The sequence below is a fragment of the Halichoerus grypus genome, chromosome 5 (assembly GCF_964656455.1).
Source record: "Halichoerus grypus chromosome 5, mHalGry1.hap1.1, whole genome shotgun sequence".
Classification (NCBI taxonomy): domain Eukaryota; kingdom Metazoa; phylum Chordata; class Mammalia; order Carnivora; family Phocidae; genus Halichoerus; species Halichoerus grypus.
Genome location: NC_135716.1, coordinates 19,838,401 through 19,862,412, shown reverse-complemented (window position 1 = coordinate 19,862,412; position 24,012 = coordinate 19,838,401). Strand labels below are relative to the sequence as shown.

General features: G+C 34.0%; 1 protein-coding gene across 7 annotated transcripts in view; it reads right to left on the bottom strand.

Annotated features, from left to right (window-relative positions):
• TAF2 (TATA-box binding protein associated factor 2) overlaps positions 1–24,012 on the bottom strand; it is a 92,401-nt gene that overhangs the window by 31,247 nt on the left and 37,142 nt on the right. For 6 of the 7 annotated variants that reach the window (XM_078072064.1, XM_036080364.2, XM_036080365.2 and 3 more), the window contains exons 16-22: positions 22,974–23,226; positions 21,412–21,552; positions 18,199–18,309; positions 14,091–14,284; positions 13,097–13,236; positions 10,089–10,158; positions 3,165–3,274 (exon numbers count right to left, since the gene is read on the bottom strand). In XM_078072064.1, coding sequence (XP_077928190.1) covers positions 3,165–3,274; positions 10,089–10,158; positions 13,097–13,236; positions 14,091–14,284; positions 18,199–18,309; positions 21,412–21,552; positions 22,974–23,226 — 1,019 coding nt within the window. The remainder of the gene's footprint in view (positions 1–3,164; positions 3,275–10,088; positions 10,159–13,096; positions 13,237–14,090; positions 14,285–18,198; positions 18,310–21,411; positions 21,553–22,973; positions 23,227–24,012) is intronic. The other variant, XM_078072063.1, reaches the window with a different exon arrangement.

Below are 24,012 nucleotides of genomic sequence, written 5' to 3'. Positions count from 1 at the left end.
ATATGAATTTCAAAAGAACATGAATGTAATTTCATATAATTAGTTCATTGGTCTTACTCTCAAATTAATTTCAATTTTTGAAATCCTAATGTTATGTATCCTACCACAATTACTCTCTTATTGAGAAGTTTCTAAAACCAGCTAAGCAAACTTTGATTCTTCAAAAGCACCTGATGACCACCTTCTGAAATGATCTTTCCTTAACTGCTATGATACTGTCTCTCTATACTATTTCAAATGGGTTCAACAAACTTTGTAACTATGCAAAGTCAACACATCTCAAATCCACTTGGGAATAGAACAGAAATAAATGAATATAATTAAATCCCTATTGTCCACAGTTTATTTGTTCTCCATATGTAAATCAAGACAATAGTTATCTCAGGGGCGCCTGGGTGGCTCTGTTGGTTAAGCAACTGCCTTCGGCTCAGGTCATGATCTCAGGGTCCTGGGATGGAGCCCTTCATCGGGCTCCTTGCTCAGCAGGGAGCCTGCTTATCCCTCTCCCTCTACCTGCTACTCCACCTGCTTGTGCTCTCTCTCTCTCTCTCTCTCTCTGTCAAATAAATAAATAAATAAATAATCTTAAAAAAAAAAAAAAAAAAAGACAATGTTTATCTCAAATGACCAGATGACCAAGGAGTCCCAATAGGGAGTGAGGGGCAGACAGAGTTCAGTAAGATTTAGGGACTTAGATGATATTCTAGTTCCTTTTGTTATAAGCGAATTCTCATTACCATTTCTTTTTTTTTTTTTTCTCAAAAACAATCACAAGAAGATATATAGTAATGTGAAAAAATTATCATGATAAAATGCTGTTTTAATACCTTCATTTCAACTACAACTATGTACATACAATTTTTTCCCCCAAAGGCCAAATATACTTAAATGTTAATAGTGGGGAATGTAATAAAATTATATAATATTTTCTATTTTGGTTCAGATAAAATTCTGTAACATGATTATATTGACATTACCATTTTATAAAAAGAAACTTTAAAAATTATGGGGAGCCTGGCTGACTCAGCTGGTGGAGCGTATGACTCTTGATCTTGGGGTGTAAGTTCGAGCCTTACACTGGGTTTAGAGATTACTTAAAAATAAAACCTAAAAAAAAAAAAAAAGTTTAAACAAAAAAAAAAAGGTATTTCTTAAATCAGATTCATTCATGTATCCCAAAAGTTCAGGAGTGGAAAGGAAATGAGCAATCCTCTAACCAATTTCCCCTAATGTCCAATGTCCTCTGAAAACATTAAAAACAAAACAAAACAAAAAACTATTCCCAACTATTCATGCCACTCCCACTGTTCATATTGCTCCCATTTATTTATAACTCTGAAGAGCTGAGCAATAAATTGTTTACAACTACAGATCTGTTTTGTTTAGAGAACTGCCACAGGGAATTCCAAATCAAAGCAACAACTGTACTTTATACTGAACACTATCAAAATTAAATACTAAAATATCAATCAGAGCTTGAATTTATATAACCACAACTTTCCAATGGGTTTCAAATGTCTTATAGAAATTGTTCCATTAATCTTAAACACATATTTATTTTGTTCAAGAAATCTTCCCTAGAAGGTGATAAGAGATTCATTATGCTTTCCTCGAAGTTATAATCCATCCCAGTCATGGAATCATGCATTCTTGTTAAGAATATATTCAACACAGTTTGTGCCACATATTAACTATTAAATGATCCTTTACAAGTTCCTGAACTTGCGTATTCATCCCCCGGATCTCAATGACAGTAATCATAACATCCTTCAAGGTACCACAAGTAGCAAAATATAAAACATTAGGTAAACAGCAGCAATCATTCTTCTAGGGATTAGGGAAACCATTAGAAAAATAATTTAGCTTTATCAGTAGCAACAGGTTTATGTGTTTTCTGAATACTGTGAGGGCAAGAGCCATACTACTGTATTTCAACTTGATAGCTGCTATGGTGCTTTTACTTGGTGTGCTGCACTATGATTATGAATCTGAAGGACAGAGTTACACAATTACTTAACATCACAATGCTAGTAAATAAAATAATTTTTAAAAAATTTTTTAAAAAGAATCAGAACTTGGTATTTAGTTATGATTTAGTGAAGTGGCCACCAATGAAACAAACATTTTCTAAATTATTTAGTTATTGTCTAAATAAACAAGTTATTTTCTAATATTCTAGAGAGCAGATAAAGTAGCATACATATTGGAATGAATAGCAACTGCTCTCTCACCATCTACCCAGCACAGTTTATCTTTAAGTAAAATAAATTTACCTTTTAATTGAATTTTAAACCCAAACCAATATTATAATTTCAACACATCAGATACATAAGGCAAATGTTCTTTAAACATTTACAAGTCAACTGGAAAAGACCAAAAATTCAATTAAATAAAAATGGCAAAGAATATGAATGACCTACCAAAAAGGAACTACAAATAACTCAAGCACATGAGAAGCAAAACGATATCATTACTCTGTTAGTTTAACATTTTGGGCACTTCATATGAACTAGATACTGTGCTTTACAGATAGTAACTCACTGAATTTTCAGTTTGCAGAGGCAGGTATCATCAGGAGATACACAGGCTTAGAGAAGTCACACCTCATAAATTATTCAGCTGGGACCTGACCCTCATCCAACTGGTTCCGGAGCCTATACAAAGGAGCACTGGGCTGTCCTGCCTCTTGACCTCATCCAAATACAGTGAATTCAAACTGTGAATGAGATACCATGGTATCCACTGTGCAGAACAGTAACAACATACACTGCTCCTGAAAGGATCCACAGGAAACTGGCTACCCCTGAGAAATGCCACTAGGCAGCAAGGGAAAACAGGTGAGAAGACATATTTTTCAACTCCTTATAATCTTCTGAAATAAAAATAACAATAGTTTGCAGCTCTATATTTATAGCTCTTTAGACATGTGGGATACTTCCACATAAATTAATATTTTTGTTTCCTCAACCACCTTGTGAGGCAAAGTGAGTGAATATATCCTTAGTCAATGTCACCACACTCACCACTGTGAAGGCAGATGTGATAAGTATCCTTCTTTAAAAAAAAAAAAAAAAGATAAAATATTAACCATAGTTCTTTAAGTACTGCAAACTTGCTGCAAAATGAAAATACTCCAATAATAAAATTTTTTTTTAAATTCTTACCAGAATTCATAAGTTTCCAAAGTTGATCTACCAAGGCTTCATTGCATAATGGAGACTCCATGTTCTTAGTAAATGGTGGGTTCTTCGTCAACATGTTTAGAATCTTATGTCTGAAAGATAAAGAAAAAACTTCCGCTGACCATGAAGTAAAAACATCTGAAAATTATCTATAGTATCTCCTTCCTATTTTATCATCTCTTCTTAGATTTATTTTTGTGTTTAAGTTTAACTTCAAAAGACATTATTTTACACATCCTAAATATTTACTATTGTTTTTTCACTAGAAAGGTTCTGGTGGGTTTGTTCTTTTCTAAAATTACCTTAGTGTATAAGGAGGTCCTTTAAAACCTGACTTCATGTATTCCTAACCAACCTTTCTCATTCCATTTCTAAAATGAACATTTTATTCTCCTTAGAAAAATTTTTAAAGAAAGACTGGTCAGTAAATACAAAAATCTTAAAATGGGGCAAAAAAAAAAAATTACATATGGATGAAGAACAAGTCTACCCTGAGATAATAAAATGAATATAAACTTCATTATTATAGTATCTTTGTAAAGCATGGAAATGTGCAGAAGCTTTTAAAATACGGAGACCAAAAAAAAGGCTTCCTCAAAATGAGCTGAAGTTTAGAGGAGTTAATTAGTCAAAGTACCCTCGTGTTGAGTAACAGTTAAAGTCCGCTACTGGGAGTTATCCCCTGTGAGAGGCCAGCTGAACACTTCTGGAGTCTTCTAAAAATAGGGCAGTGTGACCAAAACAAAATCTGAAAACGAAAATGTCGAACGCTATGAGTAGGAGACGCCAAGAGAAAGAGGATAGAAAAAGAAAAGGAAAAGCAAGGAAGCTATGGCAGTAGTCTAACATTGAGGGCAGGGATAAGAGCCAGGCCCAGGCCTAAGAGATTCAAGACCACACAGTAATGGAATGCTTGGATACAACTGGAGGAGAAACTTAGGTTGTAATTACAAATGAGATTAGCAAAACCTGAAAGGTGAACCCAAGGCAGTTTTTATATTTAATTGTTGGTGGTAAGGCATCAGACTGGATTTATACTTGAAAAAGACATGGGAAGAAAGTGGAAATACTAGGTTGCAGATTAAGATACTTAACCCCTTTTGGCTTCAATTTTATGTCTGTAAAACTGAAAGATGTGCTCTCACTTTAATATCCTCTTGTGCTTTGATATTTTAAGACTGTATAAAAGACTACTGAAAAGCTATGAGAACAAAAAGTGAAATGGAGTTACAGATGCAATTTACACATAGGGATTATGAAAGGGGATACATATCTTCATGGATATTTCATATGCATATTTTCATAACTTTATAAATAAACACAATTCCTGTCCTTAAGGACCTCAAAATCTATCTGTAAGAATAGATCATTATTACAGGTAAACAATCTTTAAAAATATGGAGAAGTTTGTTCTTTAGAGCAGGTTAATGTTGTTATACTTTAAGTCTGCATTAATTAGAAAACTTAAGTTTCTATTCGGCTGCTTTCCCAGTTACCCCAAATACCAAAGTGGTAGGTGTGCCAATGAATTGCAAAGAGTGAAACTGAGGATATCTTTGAAATGATCACTGAAAGAGCAATAGTGATCAGTACATGTATTACTACTATCAAATTAAACATTGCTTCAAAAGTTCTGTTTTTCTCTAAAGTTTAGATGATAGAAGAAAGGATTTTACAAAGAAATACTTATAAATGACTAAACACCCAAAGTGATACTCAGAGGAGATGAAGTTTAAGGGAAGACAATGAGAATCTCATGCTTAATTTTACAAAGATTAAACATAAAAATTGAGAATAAGCATATGCTTCAGACAACTGGAACAGACCTAAAGCAAATCCTGAGAAAGTCATAGGTTTATAGGTTTGCTGCTGCAGCACATTATTTCCCTAAACAGTTGAGAATTTTCTTGGTGGGCAAGTCCAATCTATTGTCAATCACTTATCAATAAGAAACTCAAATCAAAACCAAAAACATGCTCAAAATCTGTCATGAGAAAAAGCACAGGATGTATGTGTGTCTCTTGAGGGACGGATACACTGTGATCATATGTATGCTTCATTCCAAAACCAAAATATAATTCCATGTCATCTTTAAAACAACCCTATCCATTTTTTTTTTTTTTTTAAAGATTTTATTTATTTATCTGACAGAGAGAGACACAGTGAGAGAGGAACAGAAGCAGGGGGAGTGGGAGAGAGAGAAGCAGGCTTCCCGCTGAGCAGAGAGCCTGATGTGGGGCTCGATCCCAGGACCCTGGGATCATGACCCGAGCTGAAGGCAGACGCTTAACGACTGAGCCACCCAGGCGCCCCTAAAACAATCCTATCCATTTTAAAGAATATAATTAATAGTTCTTCCTATCAATATAAAAAGTATATTCAGGGGCAGAAATGACTGGAAAGCAATAATCCAAAATGTTAAGTGTTTCTGGTTAAAATAATTATAGGCTATTTAAGTTTTCTTCCTAATGTAATTTTGCATTTTTCCAAATTTGTATGAGTATTTTAAAATGTCATGCCCAGTGATGAATCACTAAATTCTACCCCTGAAGCCAATACTACACTATATGTTAACTAACTTGAATTTAAATAAAATCTTGAAAAAAAGGAAAAGAAAAAAGTTATGCCAACTGAAAGGAAACTATAATTTTCAAAAATGTAAATTTCATTTTAGTTCAAAAATAAAACACCTTGATTTAATTATTTATTTAAAAACTATGCACCTAGATTTTTTTCCTTTTTTTAAAATTCATTTATTTAAGAGAGAGAGAGAAACAGCATGAGAGGGGAGAGGGTCAGAGGGAGAAGCAGGCTCCCCGCTGAGCCGGAGCCTGATATGGGACTCTGGGATCATGACCCGAGCCAAAGGCAGTTGCTTAACCAATGGAGTCACCCAGCGCCCCGACCTTTTTTTAGATTATTTATCTTAACAGACATGTAAAATGAACAGCAAACTTGATGAAAAAAAGCATTAGTAATCGGTCAGGTGATTATACAGGTTAATTAAAGTGCATTTATTTAGTTTAAATTCTCAAGATACCTTAATGAAGAATGAATCTATAATCTGAAAATCTTCTATTGAGAGAAAACTACACAAATAAAGTGGATAACCCTATTACTATATTTAAAACATCAAGCCAACATGAAAGACTGAGAACTTCCCCAACATTTCAAAATAAACACCTTAAAGCTTTTTTCTGTATACAGTTGTCAACATAGAGATAAAATCATTTCTCTTTAACATATGAAAGAAGTTAAACATACATATGATTAGAAAAAAAGCCATACATATGATTAGAGGAAAAAGGAAAAAACTGCATCCTATCACCCATTTCACATGTATTGAACCAACTATATATAAGGCACTATGCTATATTCCAGACATTGACAAAAAGGAAACATGGTCCCTATCTTTTTGGAACTTACATTCCCATGGGGGAGACAAAGATAATCAAATAGTTCCAGCTATAAAATTAATACTTATATATAGGAGGTATTTCTTTACTTAAGTATAGGAAGAACTGTAGGATTTTTATGGGCAATTATGACTTCAGGGACATGATCTAGTATAGGGAATCAAGGAAGCATCCTTGCAGAAACAATTTTCAAGTTTAGCTCTAAAGCATCAAGGAATAATTACAGGTAATTTGGGTTTTTTTTCCTCCAGACTTTAAGGTTTCACCCTAAAATTCTTCAGAGCTTTATCTAACTCTACCAAAATCAATAATTCTGATATATATAATAATAAACACAGAAAGAGAAAAGAGAGAAAGAAAAAGAAAATCTACATAGATTTTTAAATTTTAAGTCTTATTGGGGCGCCTGGGTGGCTCAGTTGGTTGAGTGTCCAACTCTTGATTTCAGCTCAGGTCATGATCTCGTGGGTCGTGACATCGAGCCCTGCATCAGTCGTCAGTCTCCACACTCAGCAGGGAGTCTGCTTGGTGATTCTCTCCCTCTGCCCCTCCCCTTCACTCTCTCTCTGTGTGTCTCTCTCTCTCAAATAAATAAATAAGTCTTTAAAAAAAAATTTAGTTCTTATTGAAGACCATTTCATCATTAGGAGTTTAAAGATCAACCAAGGGCCATAAAAATAAAATGCTTGTGTCTGGGGTAGGAGAGAGTAATGCCACTGATTTTAAGACATATACCAATGTTTACGCATCTTAAAGACTACGAATTCTGTCCAATCAATAAAGTGGAATATGGCAGATCTGTATTGTAGTTACTTAATGAGTTTAAGAAAAAGTAATAGAACAGATTGGTGGTTGCAGGGAAAAGGGGGGCAAAATGAATGAAGCAGGTCAAAGAGTACAAAACTATAATTATAAGTCATAGGGATGTGATGTACAACATGGTGACAATAGTTAATAATACTGTGCTGCACTTTTGAAAGTTATTAAGAGAGTAGATCTTAAAAGTTCTCATCACAAGAAAAAAAGTGTGTAACTATGTATGGAGAGGATGTTAACTGAACTTACTGTGGTGACAATTTCTCAATATATGCTAATATTGAATCACTGTGTTGTATACCTAAAACTAACATAATGTTATATGTCAATTATACCTAAAAGGAAGAAAGAAAAGAAAAAGGGAGAAAGAGTAATGATGGGAACAAAGAGAAAAGGACAGAGCTCCTATTCAAGCAAAGAAGAAACACAAAAATATGGACAGATGTGCCAAGATACTAAGAAATATGCACACACATTAACTGTCATGTGGTAACACTTCTTGACGATTAACATTAAAGATTTTTAAAGACATGCTGAATTTTTTAACTATGAACAGACCTATGGGCTGGATGATATTAAGTACAGACTAAGAGATTCCCTACTGATGATATAAATGAATCATATCAATTAAGAAGAAAAGTGTCAAATATAATCATGAACTATATCTTTAAATAGATTTTCAGTTCAATTATAAATAACAGTGCTCTTGAAATTTGAATGTTATTAATAGTTCCACAACAGAATTTCAAAAAAAATCATTTAGACTGTATAGTATGTAATTCAGAAACTTCAAATATTATATAGTACTACAATCTGCTAAAATGGGTCTTCAAAACACAGTTCCGTGATCTCAGAAATACACGCCTTAACGTTAATTCTGATGTTGTGAACTGAAAATATAAATGAATACATGATACATTTTGTTTATACTGTATTTATAATTTCTGTTCCTACTTGCTATCAGTAGGATCTTAAAAACTTTCAAATGCATGAACTCTGTCAGGTAAGAGATGAAGGTGGTCTCCTGCCTATCCTCTTTTATATGATGATTATGAGATTTTTGTCCATGTTAACCCTACCTTTAGTACACATCAATCACAAAGAAAAATTATTTAAAATACAATCTAGATCACAGATCAGGAACTTATGAAATAATAACAGCAAAACTTTATACAAAGATATGCATATAACAGGCATCATTTAAAACACTGAAATGGGGGCGCCTGGGTGGCTCAATCTTACGTAAGTGTCTACCTTCGGCGCAGGTCATGATCTCAGGGTCCTGTGATCAAGCCCCACATCGGGCTCCCTGCTCAGCGGGGTGTCTGCTTGCCCCTCTCCCTCTACCCCTCACCCTGCTCATGCTCTCTCTCTCGCTCTGCTCTCTCTCAAATAAACAAAATCTTTAAAAAAAAATAAAGATTAAAAAGAAAAAACAAACACTGAAATGGTTAGAGTTGAAAGACAGACAGACATAAAACACTGAAATAATAAGGTCACTTAACCAAGAACTCACTGCTACAACCAATCCAAAAAACTACCATTGGTCAAAGACAATGTCTTTAATCTCTTATGTGGACTCCTCATGTCCAGATGCATTTCAGTAAGGTTAGAGAGCAGTTTGCCCGTATGCCTTTTCAGAAGAAAAGAACTATCTGTCAACTTATGTGTCAAGTTGAATAAGACAATTAACGTCTCTAGGTTTATGTTCTTGTTTCTAGTGGGCATAACTATAAGTTACTTCCCACAATTCAAATTTTATTTTATGAAGTCATAATCTTAAAACAAATGAACAAAAATTTAAGTGTCTCATATATACAAAGAAAGGAAGACAGAAAAGGTCAAATATTTAATCCTATTCAAATACACTATGAACATCCTACTTTGCAAAAGAAAGCAACAGAAATGAAGGAAATGAAGACTAGAAGAAATACAAAAATGAAAACTGTTACTAAGTCAGGACTGGGGTTTTCTTCTATTTTCGCTTATTTTCTAAATTTTAAATCTTACATTATACTTTTTAAATCCTAAGTCTACGGATTAAAAATGAGATTTTTTAGGAGATAGAAAGGAACAAATGGGATACACCAAGACATTTCTCTCAATGACTTTTAAAATAGACTGAATCAATCAATACAGATATTATAAATTTGGATATATAAGAGATGGCCCATGTACACTACAAACTTATGTAAGCTTTTCTTTAAATTACAATAGAAGTCGTACATAAAATTGCAGGGAATAAACTTTGCTTATTAACAATGTATTTTTTAAAATGTCTTTCCAAAGGTATACGCAATTTTTTTAAAGAATTTATTTATTTATTTGAGAGAGAGAGATAGAGCGCGCGCATCCGCGCATGCACACATGCAGAACCTGGGCGGCAGGGCAGAGGGAGAGGGAGAAACAGACTCCCTGCTGAGCAGGGAGCCTGACGTGCTGGCTCCATCCCAGGACCCTGAGATCATGACCTGAGCCCAAGGCAGACGCTTAACTGACTGAGCCACCCAGGCATACTCCATTTTTTAAAAAGCACCTTAAAGAGGACATTAATAAATGCATAACATATTCCTCTATTTTTAAAAATAATAAAAACTTGTTCCATGTATAATCTTCCCAACTTATTCAGTTTACTTCAGGACTTGCAAAATCAAAATTTAGCACAAAAACTAACCTTACATAGGGTACAGGGTCATTCTGAATCATATTAAGTAGCCACTGCAGTTCTTCATAACTCCTGTCCACTGAAAATAAAGAAATATATTTGTTTTTAACTATACCAGATGAAATAATGAGTGACAAGGAAAGATTTACACTTAATATTTAGGGCTATGCCTTAGCTGTATCTCAAATCAGAGTTGAAGACTGTAGACAACTTCTTACATTTTTTATGGACTAGGCCACTTTGTAAACTTCACTGGTATTGTGCTGTATATAACCAAAACATAAAACAGGACCAAGTGCCTATTTTTCAGTAATGCTCAAGTCAATGACAAATAGAACATAAAGGAAATTATAATTTATTAAGAGCCCTAAATTAGAGATGAGTAACTCTAAATGGACAAAATATATTTAAATAAAATTGTGTTCTAGATGCTTAAATCAAATTAATAGGAAAATCTGATACCCACTGGTATCTCAACTATATTAGAGTATACAATATGAAATACTGTTTTTACTCAAGTGGTTTCTTTCACTTTAAGACTAAAGAACAGTCTTAACTTTGCAACATAACATAACATAGTGCTGTAAATATAAATGATCTGGATAAAATCACTCATTAGCAATTTCCATTCACCTTTTCAACAAGTTATGCTTCTATGATTTGAAAAGCTTTATTATCAGAATTTTATTTCTGATATCTTCCATTTTTTTACTTTCTAATCTAGAATTATGGATAATACTGAAGCACCTCTCAATTATACTTATTAACTTAGCATTCTTTTGGAAATCATAATATTAGCATTCTATTTCATTTCAGGTAATACTAATTCATGAAATCTTAGTATTTATGTGACAGTAAACATCATTCATGTATCTTGGGAAAGAAGGTTGAGAATACTGGCATATTTGGTAAATCTCAGGACATCTAGATTTCACAAATTGGTAAACTGTCAAAATAAAACAGGAGACTGATAGACTACATTTTTTTACTTGACAAAAAAATCTATTAAAAAAAATCACTATTTTCACCGCCATTTCTTAAGAGAAAGAATTATTGTTACCCTCAATAAAAAGAACAAATGACAATCCTTTCTAAACTTAGCCCAACGTATATAATATACACACTATTTTGTTCTTACCTTTTATAATTTCTGATTATACACACACATACTTCTATTGAAATTTACTAAAAAAATGATAAAGATTTGAGTAATTTCCTCTAATATGTAAAAATTAACCAGTATCTTTTTTTTTTTTTTAAAGATTTTATTTATTTATTTGAGACAGAATGAGAGAGAGAGCACATGAGAGGGGGGAGGGTCAGAGGGAGAAGCAGGCTCCCTGCCAAGCAGGGAGCCCGATGCGGGACTCAATCCAGGGACTCCAGGATCATGACCTGAGCCGAAGGCAGTTGCTTAACCAACTGAGCCACCCAGGTGCCCTAACCAGTATCTATTAAAGAACTTCCCTCACTCCTTCCTATTTCCATAGTCAGAAGTATAAAATACTCTAACTTCTTCACTCTTCCCATATTTTGGCACCATAATCTGAAATTCTCTATGCAAATTAAATTATGTATTTCTTATATTTGCATATTATTTTTTTTAAAGATTTTACTTATTTGAGAGACAGAGCATGAACGGGGGAGGGACAAAGGGAGAAGGAGAGTGGAAGCAGGCTCCCTGCTGAGCAAGGAGCCCGACCTGGGCCTTGATCCCAGGTCCCTGTGATCACGACCTGAGCTGAAGTCACACGCTCAACCAACTGAGCCACTCAGGCACCCCTGTATATTATGAAGAATTATTTTTGAGAGGCGCCTGGGTGGCACAGTCAGTTACGCCTCTGACTCTTGGTTTTGGCTCAGGTCACAGTCTCAGGGTCGTGAGAACGAGCCTGCACGGGGTTCCTGCCCAGTGTGGAGTCTGCTCAGGGTGAAGTCTGCTTAAGATGCTCTCTTCCTCTGCCCATCCCCCCACCTCTGCACGTGCATGCTCCCTCTCTCAAATAAAAAAATCTTTTTTAAAAGAAGAATTATTTTTGAAGTTTGCATTAAATTTTATAACCATGTTATTAACAAATACTTAAGCTTAGCTTTTTGTTTTGTTTTTTTTTTTACAGGCACAGTCACTCATCACTAGGTCTTTCATTTCATACTTTCATCAATCTTGAGTTATTATTTGATTCACTTCCAGGTCAGCTGAAAATTCTTTGGGAATTCTGTTTTAAAGAATGTTACATAGGAGATGTACTTCTAAATCTTTAAGGCTACATGAGTGACAACCTGGCAAAAAAGAGAAGGTAGGATTGCAGTTTTCCCTGAACATTACATTAGCCATTTGTTCACTGTCTTTTGAACTCTTCATATTCTGAAGAAGTCACAGGCCACAGGCCACATTATTCTTTTATCCTATATAATAACTGGGTTCCTTAACCTTAAAATTTTAAATTTTATCAGACTCTAGCTTAAAAAGTTTCATTTTACTCTTTTTTCTTCTACCTGCTTTATTCTTCTTGACTGATTTTTAATATTTTCATCTCTATATTTTTCTGCCCTGTATTTCTTTAAATGTTTTGAATATGTAATATTTTCTTAGCCATTTTTTGGTCTTACTTTTTTTCAACCTCAAGAAGCCTTTTCTAATCCCCCCTACTGAGGTTCCTGTGTATATACCTCACTTTACTTTCAGAAACAAATTTTTGAAAGGTACAAGATGTTTTCTTGAGTCCTCAGTTAGAAATTTCTCAAAAATCTTCTTCTAGTTTTAATAACATGTAATTAAAGCTATGGAGTAATACACTGACTCCTTAGAAAGACCAAAGATACCTATTTCTAATTTTATTCTTTTCCCTCACTTATTCTTATACAAGTTCTACATTTACCAAAATTCTTTCTGAAGAATTTAAAATTTAAATCTCTATTTTGTTTGCAATAGGAAACCCCAATAACTGAGATGGCCTTAAATATTTAGTAAACATTTCCTTCTAAAATGATAAGAGCATATGCTTCTAAAGCATTACCTTTAGTATAATCAACAACTGCTTCCAAAGCTGCTATCCTAATGTCCACAAAGTGGCCATACTCTGCATAAGATTTAAAAAGAGCTGGATCACTTGGCACATGTCCATTCTTCTGAAGCACTCGTATGGCTCTCAAACAACTAGGAAAAAGAGTATTTACAGTGAAATATTTCTTTTCTTTTCTTCTCTTTTTTTTTAAGATTTTCTTTATTTGACAGAGAGAGACACAGTGAAAGCAGGAACACAAGCAGGGGAAGTGGGTGAGGGAGAAGGCTTCCTGCCAAGCAGGGAGCCCGATGTGGGGCTTGATCTCAGAACCCTGGGATCATGACCTGAGCCGAAGGCAGATGCTTAATGACTGAGCCATCCAGGCGCCCCTACATTAAATATTTCTATAAAAATATTTTGAATCAAACTTGTTTCCCAGGCATTAGGAATCAATCTGTAACAGCAAACTGAAAAACTGATGTGATCTGAATCATCTTTTAATTTTGTAACATTAATAACATTAATTTTTTGCAATAATTTAGTCAATAATGTGCATGGAAAGTGAGAACTGGTGATATTTGAATCACTCGATCAATTATTTTTTAGCAAACTCCTAAAGAAATAGAAGTTTTTGATAACCATATACAAACAAGTTGATAAAAGTGAAGTCATCTAAGTAAGAAGCTTAATGCGGAGATGTTTATACTATAATGGGATAAAAACATTTTGCAGACATCAAAAATGTTTATGAAGAACTTCTGATGACATGAGAAAGCATTTATGATATAAGCAGAATACAAAAATTTATGTATATGATATATATCACATAATTAAAAATGTATTTAGTTACAAGAGGAAAAAATTTAGAAGGCCATTCTCCAAAACAGTAAAAATATATCTGTGATGGTACAATGATATAAGATTTTAATCTTCTTTTACTTTACTATATTTCCTATAATTAGAATAATTTCTCTTATAATTATAAAAGCAAGTAATTTTATCATACCTGACAGTGATGGTGTGTCTATAACTTGGAAGAAGTTTTTCCATATTCAAAAACCTGGTGATTTCTTCAAGAATGAGTCGCACATCTGGATTTAAGTTGTCCAAAGTTCGAACTTCGTTATTCACACTGACTGCAGGCGTAACAGAGTTGGCAAGGGCATCAATCATTTCAGCACGATAATAGTTATCTGAAAACTAAGCCAAAAATAATCACAAGAAACAAAATTCACACTTCTGTTCAAAAATTAATAAAATATTTATAACTTCAAAACATTAATTATCTGAAAACATAAGCAAGTTCTCTGGTGATTATTTAACTATGTCTTTTGTGTAGTTATACATTGGGAAAAAGAGTGAGAGAGACTTACTAATTAGTAATACATTAGTTTACTCAACTAGTATTTACTGCATGTAAGAGTAACCTACCTAGATTCCTCTCAAAGGAAGACCACAGGCCACAAATCCTGCTGGTAACACAGAGCTTGAAATCAGCTATTTAGCTCTACACTCACATATAAATTTATAACCAAGGATCCCCAGATATTTGAGGAAGCCATCAACATAAAAAAGGAAGACCAGAACAAACAAAAGGAAAAAAGCAACCTGTCGGAAAGAGTTTGCAGGGAAAAGAAAACTGGTAAGGGGAAAGAAAATCCAAAACCTATCATGAACATAGTCTGAGAAATAACCAAAGGTATGCCTTCCAATTGTGTAACTTATTTTAAAAAGAAAAAAATATGCAGAGATTGAGAATCAAAATTAAATTGGAATATAAAATTGAAAAAAGTTCCTGAAATTCTAAGCAAAAAGAAAGACATAAAGTAAAAAGAAAAGGAAACTAGAGGGCTGGTGTAGAAGACATAACATACAAACAGGAGATCTAGCAAGAAAAGCAGAGAAAAGAGAGGAGACAACAATACAAAACAACTTCTAAATCCATATCCCAGTCAATTCCCAGAGAAGCAATTTATTGAAAGGCAACCAAGGGTGGCTTGATTTACACTCGGCAAATCAGATCCTCTAGCCTGGGAATTTGAACTTGGAGCAATTCATTTGATCATCAGTGTTGGGAATATGATATGGAAACACAAATTGCCAGGGGATGGAGGGGAAGCACCTGCCCCCTGTGACTTCCACGGTGGAGGCAGAAGCTCACATTGACAGTTATAACGACAGTATCCTGACACATGCCTATAGTTCAGATACGGGGCAGAAAATAATAAGGTACACAATAAACAAAATCAAAGAAAAAATACTCCACACACGTTCACTATGGACCAAGTTTTGTTTTCAAATTGTTTTCATGATTGCAAAATTAGTCACTAAATCCTTCCCTCCGGAGCCAGAGAAAACAATCATGGATTTTTGTCAGGCTAATTTTGTTTTAACATTGTAGCATTTATCAACCTTTTCTTTTCCAGGTTCTAAGTCTGGTTTCCAATTTAGAAAGACCTTTTCCATTCAGAGATTATTCAAATTATGTTTATAGGTTTTCTTCAAATATTCTGATTGCTTCATTGTTACCTTTTTGCCAACAAAGCAAAAGTCCATTTACTTAACCGCTATTTCTGACCTAAGTATTCAGATCACAGAATGAACTTAGAAATTAAAAATGAGATGGGGGTGTGGGTGAAGTAGGAAAACCAAAAGATTTAACATTTATCCCTCAGACCACATCCAATTTTCACAGCTACTATAATCCTAACTGAACAAGCTAGATTATCTGATCACCTCAAGGTTATAAGAGACAAGGAAGAAGAAATAATTTGCAGAACACATGTAAGGTAGAGGCTATTCAGTATAGTGAAAATTCCTACAAAAAAACAAAACAAAAAAAACTCTGAAGGCATCAATATCAGTGTACTACAGCAAAGGCTGACTGATGTTTTTAACAGTGATTCTTTGGAATCAGGAATAGTTCAACCCATGTTCTGTGTACTGTAATTAACAAAACAGAAATTTCATAATCATATATGATTAGAAATACATATATATGCATAAAAAATTATCATATAAAATAGCTAATAACTAGGCTTAAAGGGGATTAAATTTTAGACTTCTTGAAAACTAACTTATCCAGAGTACTGAATTTCATGCTCTGCCCAATTAATGAGATGTTAAAAATTTTTTTAAGTATTTCGCACTGATTCCCAACTTCCTTTTGGCATTTCCACATGTGACCTATTACCCTAACGTAAAGCTTTATTAGCTTCTATCTCCTCAAAGGGAAACTGAGATAATAGTATCTATCTCAGACATCTGATGAGAATCATATTAGATTATGCATGTTTTGGTATAGGCCATGGAACACACAGAAAAATAGCTTATTTTATTATTATTATTATTTGTATTTATTCTATCCTTAATATCTTCCAAGATTAGTATGTTAATCTTATAGCCACTAACACCTGATTAGCCTTCTTCTCAAAATTACAAGAAATTGAGTCTTACGTTGTTCTGCAAAAATAATGAAGTATAAAATTTAATAATCTGTCAGTATGCACCTTACAAAATCATAAATGATGACATGGATGATAGCATCATATAAAGTAGCATGGTGTACTAAAAAGATCACCACACAGATGGGTGGCAAGAGCTCACAGCACAATTCCCAGATTATACTTCCTGTGTCATTTTAGACTCTCAACCGCTGTGTTTTGTTTTCATTTGTCAACTACAGAATAAGTAAGGTTTAAAGAAATTAAAATTAAGGTAGGTGAGATCACTTTGCAAAGTAAAAGTACTATACTGGGGCTCCCATGATTTAAATTATACAAGCACTCCCCCCAAAACAAGAAAACTGACATAAACAATTTTACAAAGTATTTCCCCATTCTATCTGAATATAATCTTGATTGATATCATCTGAAATCCTAACCTTTTATCTTCAAATAAAAGAAATTCATGTGTAGAGGAAGAAAGGAATACTATAAATGAAAGTCAAAACAAACCAGTAGACTAGGAAGGAAAGAATCTTATAAAAAAATTTTTAACAGTATTCAAAAACGGAAAGAAAAAGTCTATCAACTACAATGTACTTTTAAAGTACTAATTTTTTAAGGACTGTTTTTAGCTTAAATCATTTGAATGTTACTCTACTGACCTGAGGAAAAACTGGTTGTCCTGATTTTCATTATTAATCAACATTTTTTAATAAACATACTTGTCACTTTTTCTTTACTGTTGTGATGTTTCATTAACTGTTCATGGTTTTGACTTATCTGCCATACCAGATACATGTGTCTTTGTATGTCCTGTTCCTTCTTCCTGGAGTAACACTTGGAAAATCCTATTCATCTTTATGACACAGTTTGGAAGTCACCACTTGTATACAAAACTTCCCTGAGTTTTTCTCTCTACACCCTTTGGAAGGCACTACTTTCTCTGAATTCCCCTAGAAAACTCTACACATATTTCCACTACGGAAGATTGTTAACTGTTTACTTGTCTGATTTCCCCATTAGGTTGAATCTGTGAGGGTCCAGAATCAAACTGTGATATACAGCAGTTGTTCAATAGATGTTTAATGAGTAAACGAAATTCTGGATGCCATCTACCAACTCTTCTTTCTGTTTAACACAGCATACTGCCTAGCATAGCATATATTGTCAAAAATATTTGCTGATTGTTAGAATAACAAGATGAAATGATTTTTGAAGCATAGCACTCAATAGCTATTTGCTAAATAAATTAATAAACATACATTACAGTAAAAAACAAAAAAGGTTAAATTTACTAATGAACAAATTATCCCAAGAGGGAACTGTTTTCTGTGCAACACATGGTAAAATAAAAAATAAGAAAAAATAAAAATTGGACTGTCAGACTTCACCAAAACAAGTTTTAGTTGGCTCCTCGAAATCTGATGCACTACTATTTCCACATTACTATAGGTATAAGGAACATTTAAAACACAATTTAACAAAAAACAAAAAACAACTAATCTTGGGTTGTCTTCCACTGGTTATTATAATAAATCATATTTGTATATTTCTATCTCTAGAAATTTCAAGTACCATGGACTCAACAATGATTTCACAGTCTAAATATTTCTCTTTAAAAACAAAGTATCACTAGGTAGTTTTATAATATTCGTTAAAGTATCTTACCTTATTTTTTCTGTTGTCATTGTACTTGATTAAGTCTAAAATGAATGTTAAGACTTCTTTGGGACAAAGGTTGTGAACATCTCTCAATAAAGCCATTGCAACTGGCATAGTCTACAAAAAAAACCAAAAAAACCAAAAAACTTTTTTAAGCATATAATAACTTCTTTTGTTACTACAATTCATTTTAGTATATGCAGGAAAGGGGTACTCCGGGACTGACCTAGGTATCCGGATGGAGTTTAACCCCTCTAATTCCCACCCCTTCTCACTGGGAACATGTGAAACATTGTAACAGAAGAACAGAGTAGCAAACCAAGGGGAGAGCGTCTGTAGCCTGTGTGCCTTTGTCTTCATTTGGTGGAGTAAAGTATATGTCATAGAAATTATATAAATCCACTTCTGTGTCTTACAGTGGAAAAGGAATGGGTTTTAACATTAGATAGACTACTCTTCAACTCCTACTCTACTACCAAGATGATTATTTTAGCTAGCTGCTTACTTAAGAGCCTTGTTTCCTCACAACCATTTTTAGGATTAAATGATCCAGTGGCTGGAAGCATCTGACAGACAGGGAAGAGGTCAATCATCAGTCCGGGAGACACTGATTCTGCAGTACCACCCCACTCTCAACCTAAAGAAAAATGGTAAGTTATCTAAAATCCAGCCTAACTTTCCCCTTTCCAGATTTTCACAGGCAACTTTCCTAAAGAAGCGGAAACCTGACTCACACAGTGGTAACCTTTACCAGTAAGACCAAGCTACTGAAACTCAAGAAAGAACCACAGATGAAGTCATCACAGTCCTCAGTACCCACGGAGATTTGGACTATGCTCTCATCTGATTCAAAATAACAGTAACTTCTAAACTGAAGAACAAAAAGGAGGGAGGGAGCATGAAGGAGCAGAAGCAACAGGACAGTTAGTGTTACAACAGTGTAACAAGAGACAGTGTTAATGCTGTAAGAACTGAAGGAAAGGCTCTTTTCCACAGAAATACCTTCCTATGCCTGTTCTGCCCTTTTGGGACTCAAGTTTGACTTAGAGAGTAATCTTTTCTCTCTTTTCTGGCACTAAAAGTATTATGTAGAAGAAGCTGGTATACAAGCAATAATCTTCCAACTTTTTTGACCTCAACCCACAGTAAGAAATACATTTACATCCCAATCTACACACACACACAAATGTCATATGCACTAACTAAAAAACAAAACCACAAACACTGTATACCTAAAGTGTGTTTATACCACACCTTATAAGATGTGTTGCATTCTGATACTGCCTACTGTTTTATTTAAAAACCAAACCAAAACTTACAAATTGATCTCATCCCCCTCACTAATGGGATACAACTCCCAATATGAAACACAATCTAAAGTATATGGACACACAATGGCACAATGAAGGGGACATACTGGGTAGACATTAACTTGTTTCCATACCATGAATTAGTGAAATGGCAACAGAGAGCTGAGCAACAAGTACTAGAGAATGTTCAGTTCTTTAAAATGACAGGATGCCACCTAGACTTCTTTGATTATACCAAAATTGGCTTTCCCCAAACCTGACTCATCCTGAATCTGTTCTGATGAAATTCACTATAATTATATCATGACTTCTACTCTCAGCAGGTGCCTCAATGTTGCTGGGTAATCTTTCACTTCTCCATCATATATAAATCTCACCTTACCTAACATTTCCCTCAACATCTATCATTTCACTCACTTCCAATCTGCTTTCAACCTGCCTCAGAAAAAGGAATGTTCTTATCTTTCCTAAAACTAACCTCCCACCCACTCCTAATATCTTCAGAATTTACTCTGCCCTCTCTTTTTTATATCTACTTGCTCCCACTTGAATATTTCATCTCTCCTTTTCCACAGATTCCTTTCTCTGTGACAAACATGCCTCAAGTTTCTTCTCCCTTTATACAAAACAAACCTAAAATGTCCCTTTCTTAGCACTGCTTTATCCTCAACATGTCTCTCTCATATTCTTCAACACCAAAATCATTAAATAGGCTTTGTTAGTTTTTTCTACTTCAACTTCACTGTTCTTTCTAGTTTGATCTACTTAATCTGATCTCTGCCTTCACTACATATTTTATTTTTTTTACAGAGGGATATATTTACCTATCTATATATAGAAAGAGAGAGAGAGAGAGAGAGTGTGTGTGTGTGTGTGTAGGGAGGAGAAACAGAGGAAGAGGGAGAGAGAGAATCTTAAGCAGCCTCCACACCCAGCACAGAGGCCAACACAGGGCTGGATTTCACGACTGTGAAATCACAAGCTGAGCCAAAATCAAGAGGTGGATGCTTAACCAACTGAGCCACCCAGGCACCCCTGCCTTTATTATTATTATTATTATATTATTATTATTATTATTTTACTCAAAACATTTTACAAGTGATTGGCAAATTGCCCAAATGCTGAAAATCCTGCCATTCCCACATCCCTTACTAAAACAGTGACACCATCACACCACTGTGACTTTCTATATTATCATTTATAAAAAACTTATTATATGATAAATACAGTGTAAAAAACACTTTACATACTTGATCTATTTGATTTTTAAAAAGATAAATTTTACAATTGAGTAAACTGAGGCTTACAAGGTTATGAGACTTGTCCTCGTGCAAACTGCAAGTGAGAGCAGAGCTAGGACGGAAACCAGAGACGGGTACTGTACTTGTCTGTCTCAGAAGGGCTGTCCACATTCTAGAAGGACTGCCATCAGAAGAACTCACTCATATCTCCATCCCCCATGTAACCAACCAAAAAGTTAAATTATCCATTTCTGTTTACTTTAGTATAAATGTTGATAGAGAGTTACTTACAGCTCACAAACTCAATGAACAATCAATTAAAATTTGGGGAACATTTTTTTTTTTTAGAGATCTTATTTATTTATTTACTTGAGAGAGAGAGAGAGAGAGAACACGCACATGAGCGGGCTGAGCAGAGGGAGAGCAGACTCCCCGATTCGGGGCTTGATCCTGGGACTCTGGGATCATGATCTGAGCCAAAGGCAGACACCTGACCAACTGAGCCACCAGGCACCCCTGGGGAACATCTTGTAGAACCAAAAATAGAACAAAGACAAACCTTTTATAAAAAAGTAAACACACCTGCTATTTAAATAGTCCCCAAATTAAACTGAGACACACAGATGATGGCACACAACAACTGTAACAAAGTAGAAAGTAAACTGCACCTTCTGGAGAAAATAGCTTTGAAAGCTCATGAAGTTGTTTGTTTTCACAATGTTTGGACAAGTTTTACAACAAAACATTCTAGTAAAGAGTGACTTCATGGCTGGTGGTCCTGTCCATGTGCTCACCATTGAATTCGCAATCTGCAAATAATTAGAAGTAATTTCCATCACCACTGAAAACAAACTTTTAAATAAATAAATAAAATAGCTTCTTAAAATGTATTAAAACAATTGGATTTGTTTTCAACAATTTCAATTCTCAGAAATTTAACACATTTTAGCCTTTTATTACCATTTCCAAAAAAAAATTAACTTACCTCCCCCCCCAAATTCTTACGTACACTTATAATTATTTTCTATAATTTCTAAGTTGGAGCATTCTTTTATGTTTTAAGAAAACATGTCTGCAAAAGGCTTCTTTTCTGAGTAAGTTTGTCTTTGTCCATTTAGGAAAATATAATTCTAACACTTTAAATTATCAAAGAGAATCATCACCATGGATTTTAAATAAGGTTTTAAAATCTGCCCTAATTGAAAAATAAGCCAAATACAGCGCTAACGTTTTAAGTCTGCAAGAATGCTGCACAAAAAAACCATATCTTGCTATTGAAACTTTCAGCGTATACAGAAATTATGTCTGAAAAGACTGAATTTATAATTTTAAATAATAGTCTATAATTTCATGAACCTGCTAAGAATTTAGCATGCGAGAATCACAAAGATCTTTATAGAAGCAATGAAATTATATCCTTAGCAGATGATCTATCAGAAAATACCATATTGTCCCTCACATATCTGAGTAGGATGTAGGAATGCAACTATTCAATAGTGACCATTAAAGACAAAACGAATCTAAACCATTACAATCTTTGGAGATGTTGGGCAAATGGATTTTAGCAGTGAGGAAGGCAGGGGAGTCACTAAATGGGAATGAACCTATTATCAAGATGTTTTTTAAATACCTGGAACCCAGTATTTCTGGCCAAATTTTTGTCTGCGTTTTTCTGGTTTTCATTTGCTCTACCTTCAGTTTTTTTGCATCTAAAGAAAAATATTTAGTTTTCTTAATAAATTAACTTCTCTAGCATGTGAAGTTATAGAACCTATCATTTTAAGTTATATATCACTAATACTGATTACTAAACCCAAACCAACATGAAATAATCACCACAGCAGGACAGTTAAGATGAACTGATTTCCTATACTATAAGGTAAAACGTCACTCAAACTAAGGAATTTCTTGCCAAATACATTCTATGCTTTAACAGTATGGTTTGGCAATTCAATAAAATGGAGAACAATCCTCTTTGAATTTAAAATCTGACTATCAGTTTGAAAATTACAAACTTTTAATGCATTACCTATTTTCAGATCAAAACATTTTTCTTTCAAATCAGTCTTATTAAACACATTTGGAAAAAAGCTTTCAAGGGACCAGCTACCAAGTAAAATTAAAGACTATGGCAAATGTTAATTCATTTTCAGAGTTTTTTGGGTTTGTTTTTGTCTTTGTTTTTAAATATGCGATAGTCATGTTTTCTTTCTACTATGCATCATCTCACCTTTGCGAGGCAGAAGCAAGCGGACATTCTTACTCGGTAGAAACACTGCTCTTGTTCTAGTATGTCAGTGAGTGCAAGGCGAGATGCTGGCGTAGGGAACTTCTCCAAGGCCAGAATGGATTCCTGCTGTGCAACAACATCTCTCTCATAGCGGAGCTGATACTGCCACATGAAATCAGCTTGCTCAAACTCCACTTTCCTCAGTACTGACATATCTGGGTCTATCCTTATCCACAGCAAAGGGGAATCCGCACTGAAAGAAAATACAATTTTCTTTTTAATTTGTTTCAATTTTATATGTTTATAAAATAAAAACAAAGCATTTATTAAATAGATTCTCTTCTCTATGTAATATTCAAGACTGCCTGAACTTTTACTGTATTCATTTTTTTAATCACACTGACAACATTCTCATTATGTTTAATGTATTTCAACTTTCTCACAATAGCTAATCTTTATTAATCTTGCTTAAAAGATCCTCAAGGATAAGAAGACAGTTGTCACAAAGAAATTCCATCTGAAAATTTTACTTGGGGGATTTTGATTTGTGATTATGTGACGTGGAAAAAAAGAATGAGATCAAATTTCTTCATTTCATGGCCTATAGCCTGACTATGGCTATAAATGCCATCATTTCTTGGAATCAATCTGTGACTAAGAAATGAATTTATTTTAAAATTAATTTAACTGATTTTTAATAGTGTTTTTTTAAATGTTAGATTCATGATCCTCTTTCTCAAACAGGAAGTTCTGAAATCATAGTTCAGAGGCACATCATGAATTTATCCTCCCATACTTGTCAAAATAACTCGCACAGCTTAAAATATCTAGTCTATGTCAACACCATCAACAAAAGAATATTCCCTGAAATACTACTTTAATTCACCAAATACTAGTGGGTGCTTACTACAGGTAAGGCACTTGATATGGAAAAAGTACATAAGGGTATATAAACAGCAGTAATATTTGGCAACCAAGCTAGTAATTACACGTTTTATAAAAAAATACACAGGCACAATATGGATGAGCAAAATGAAGT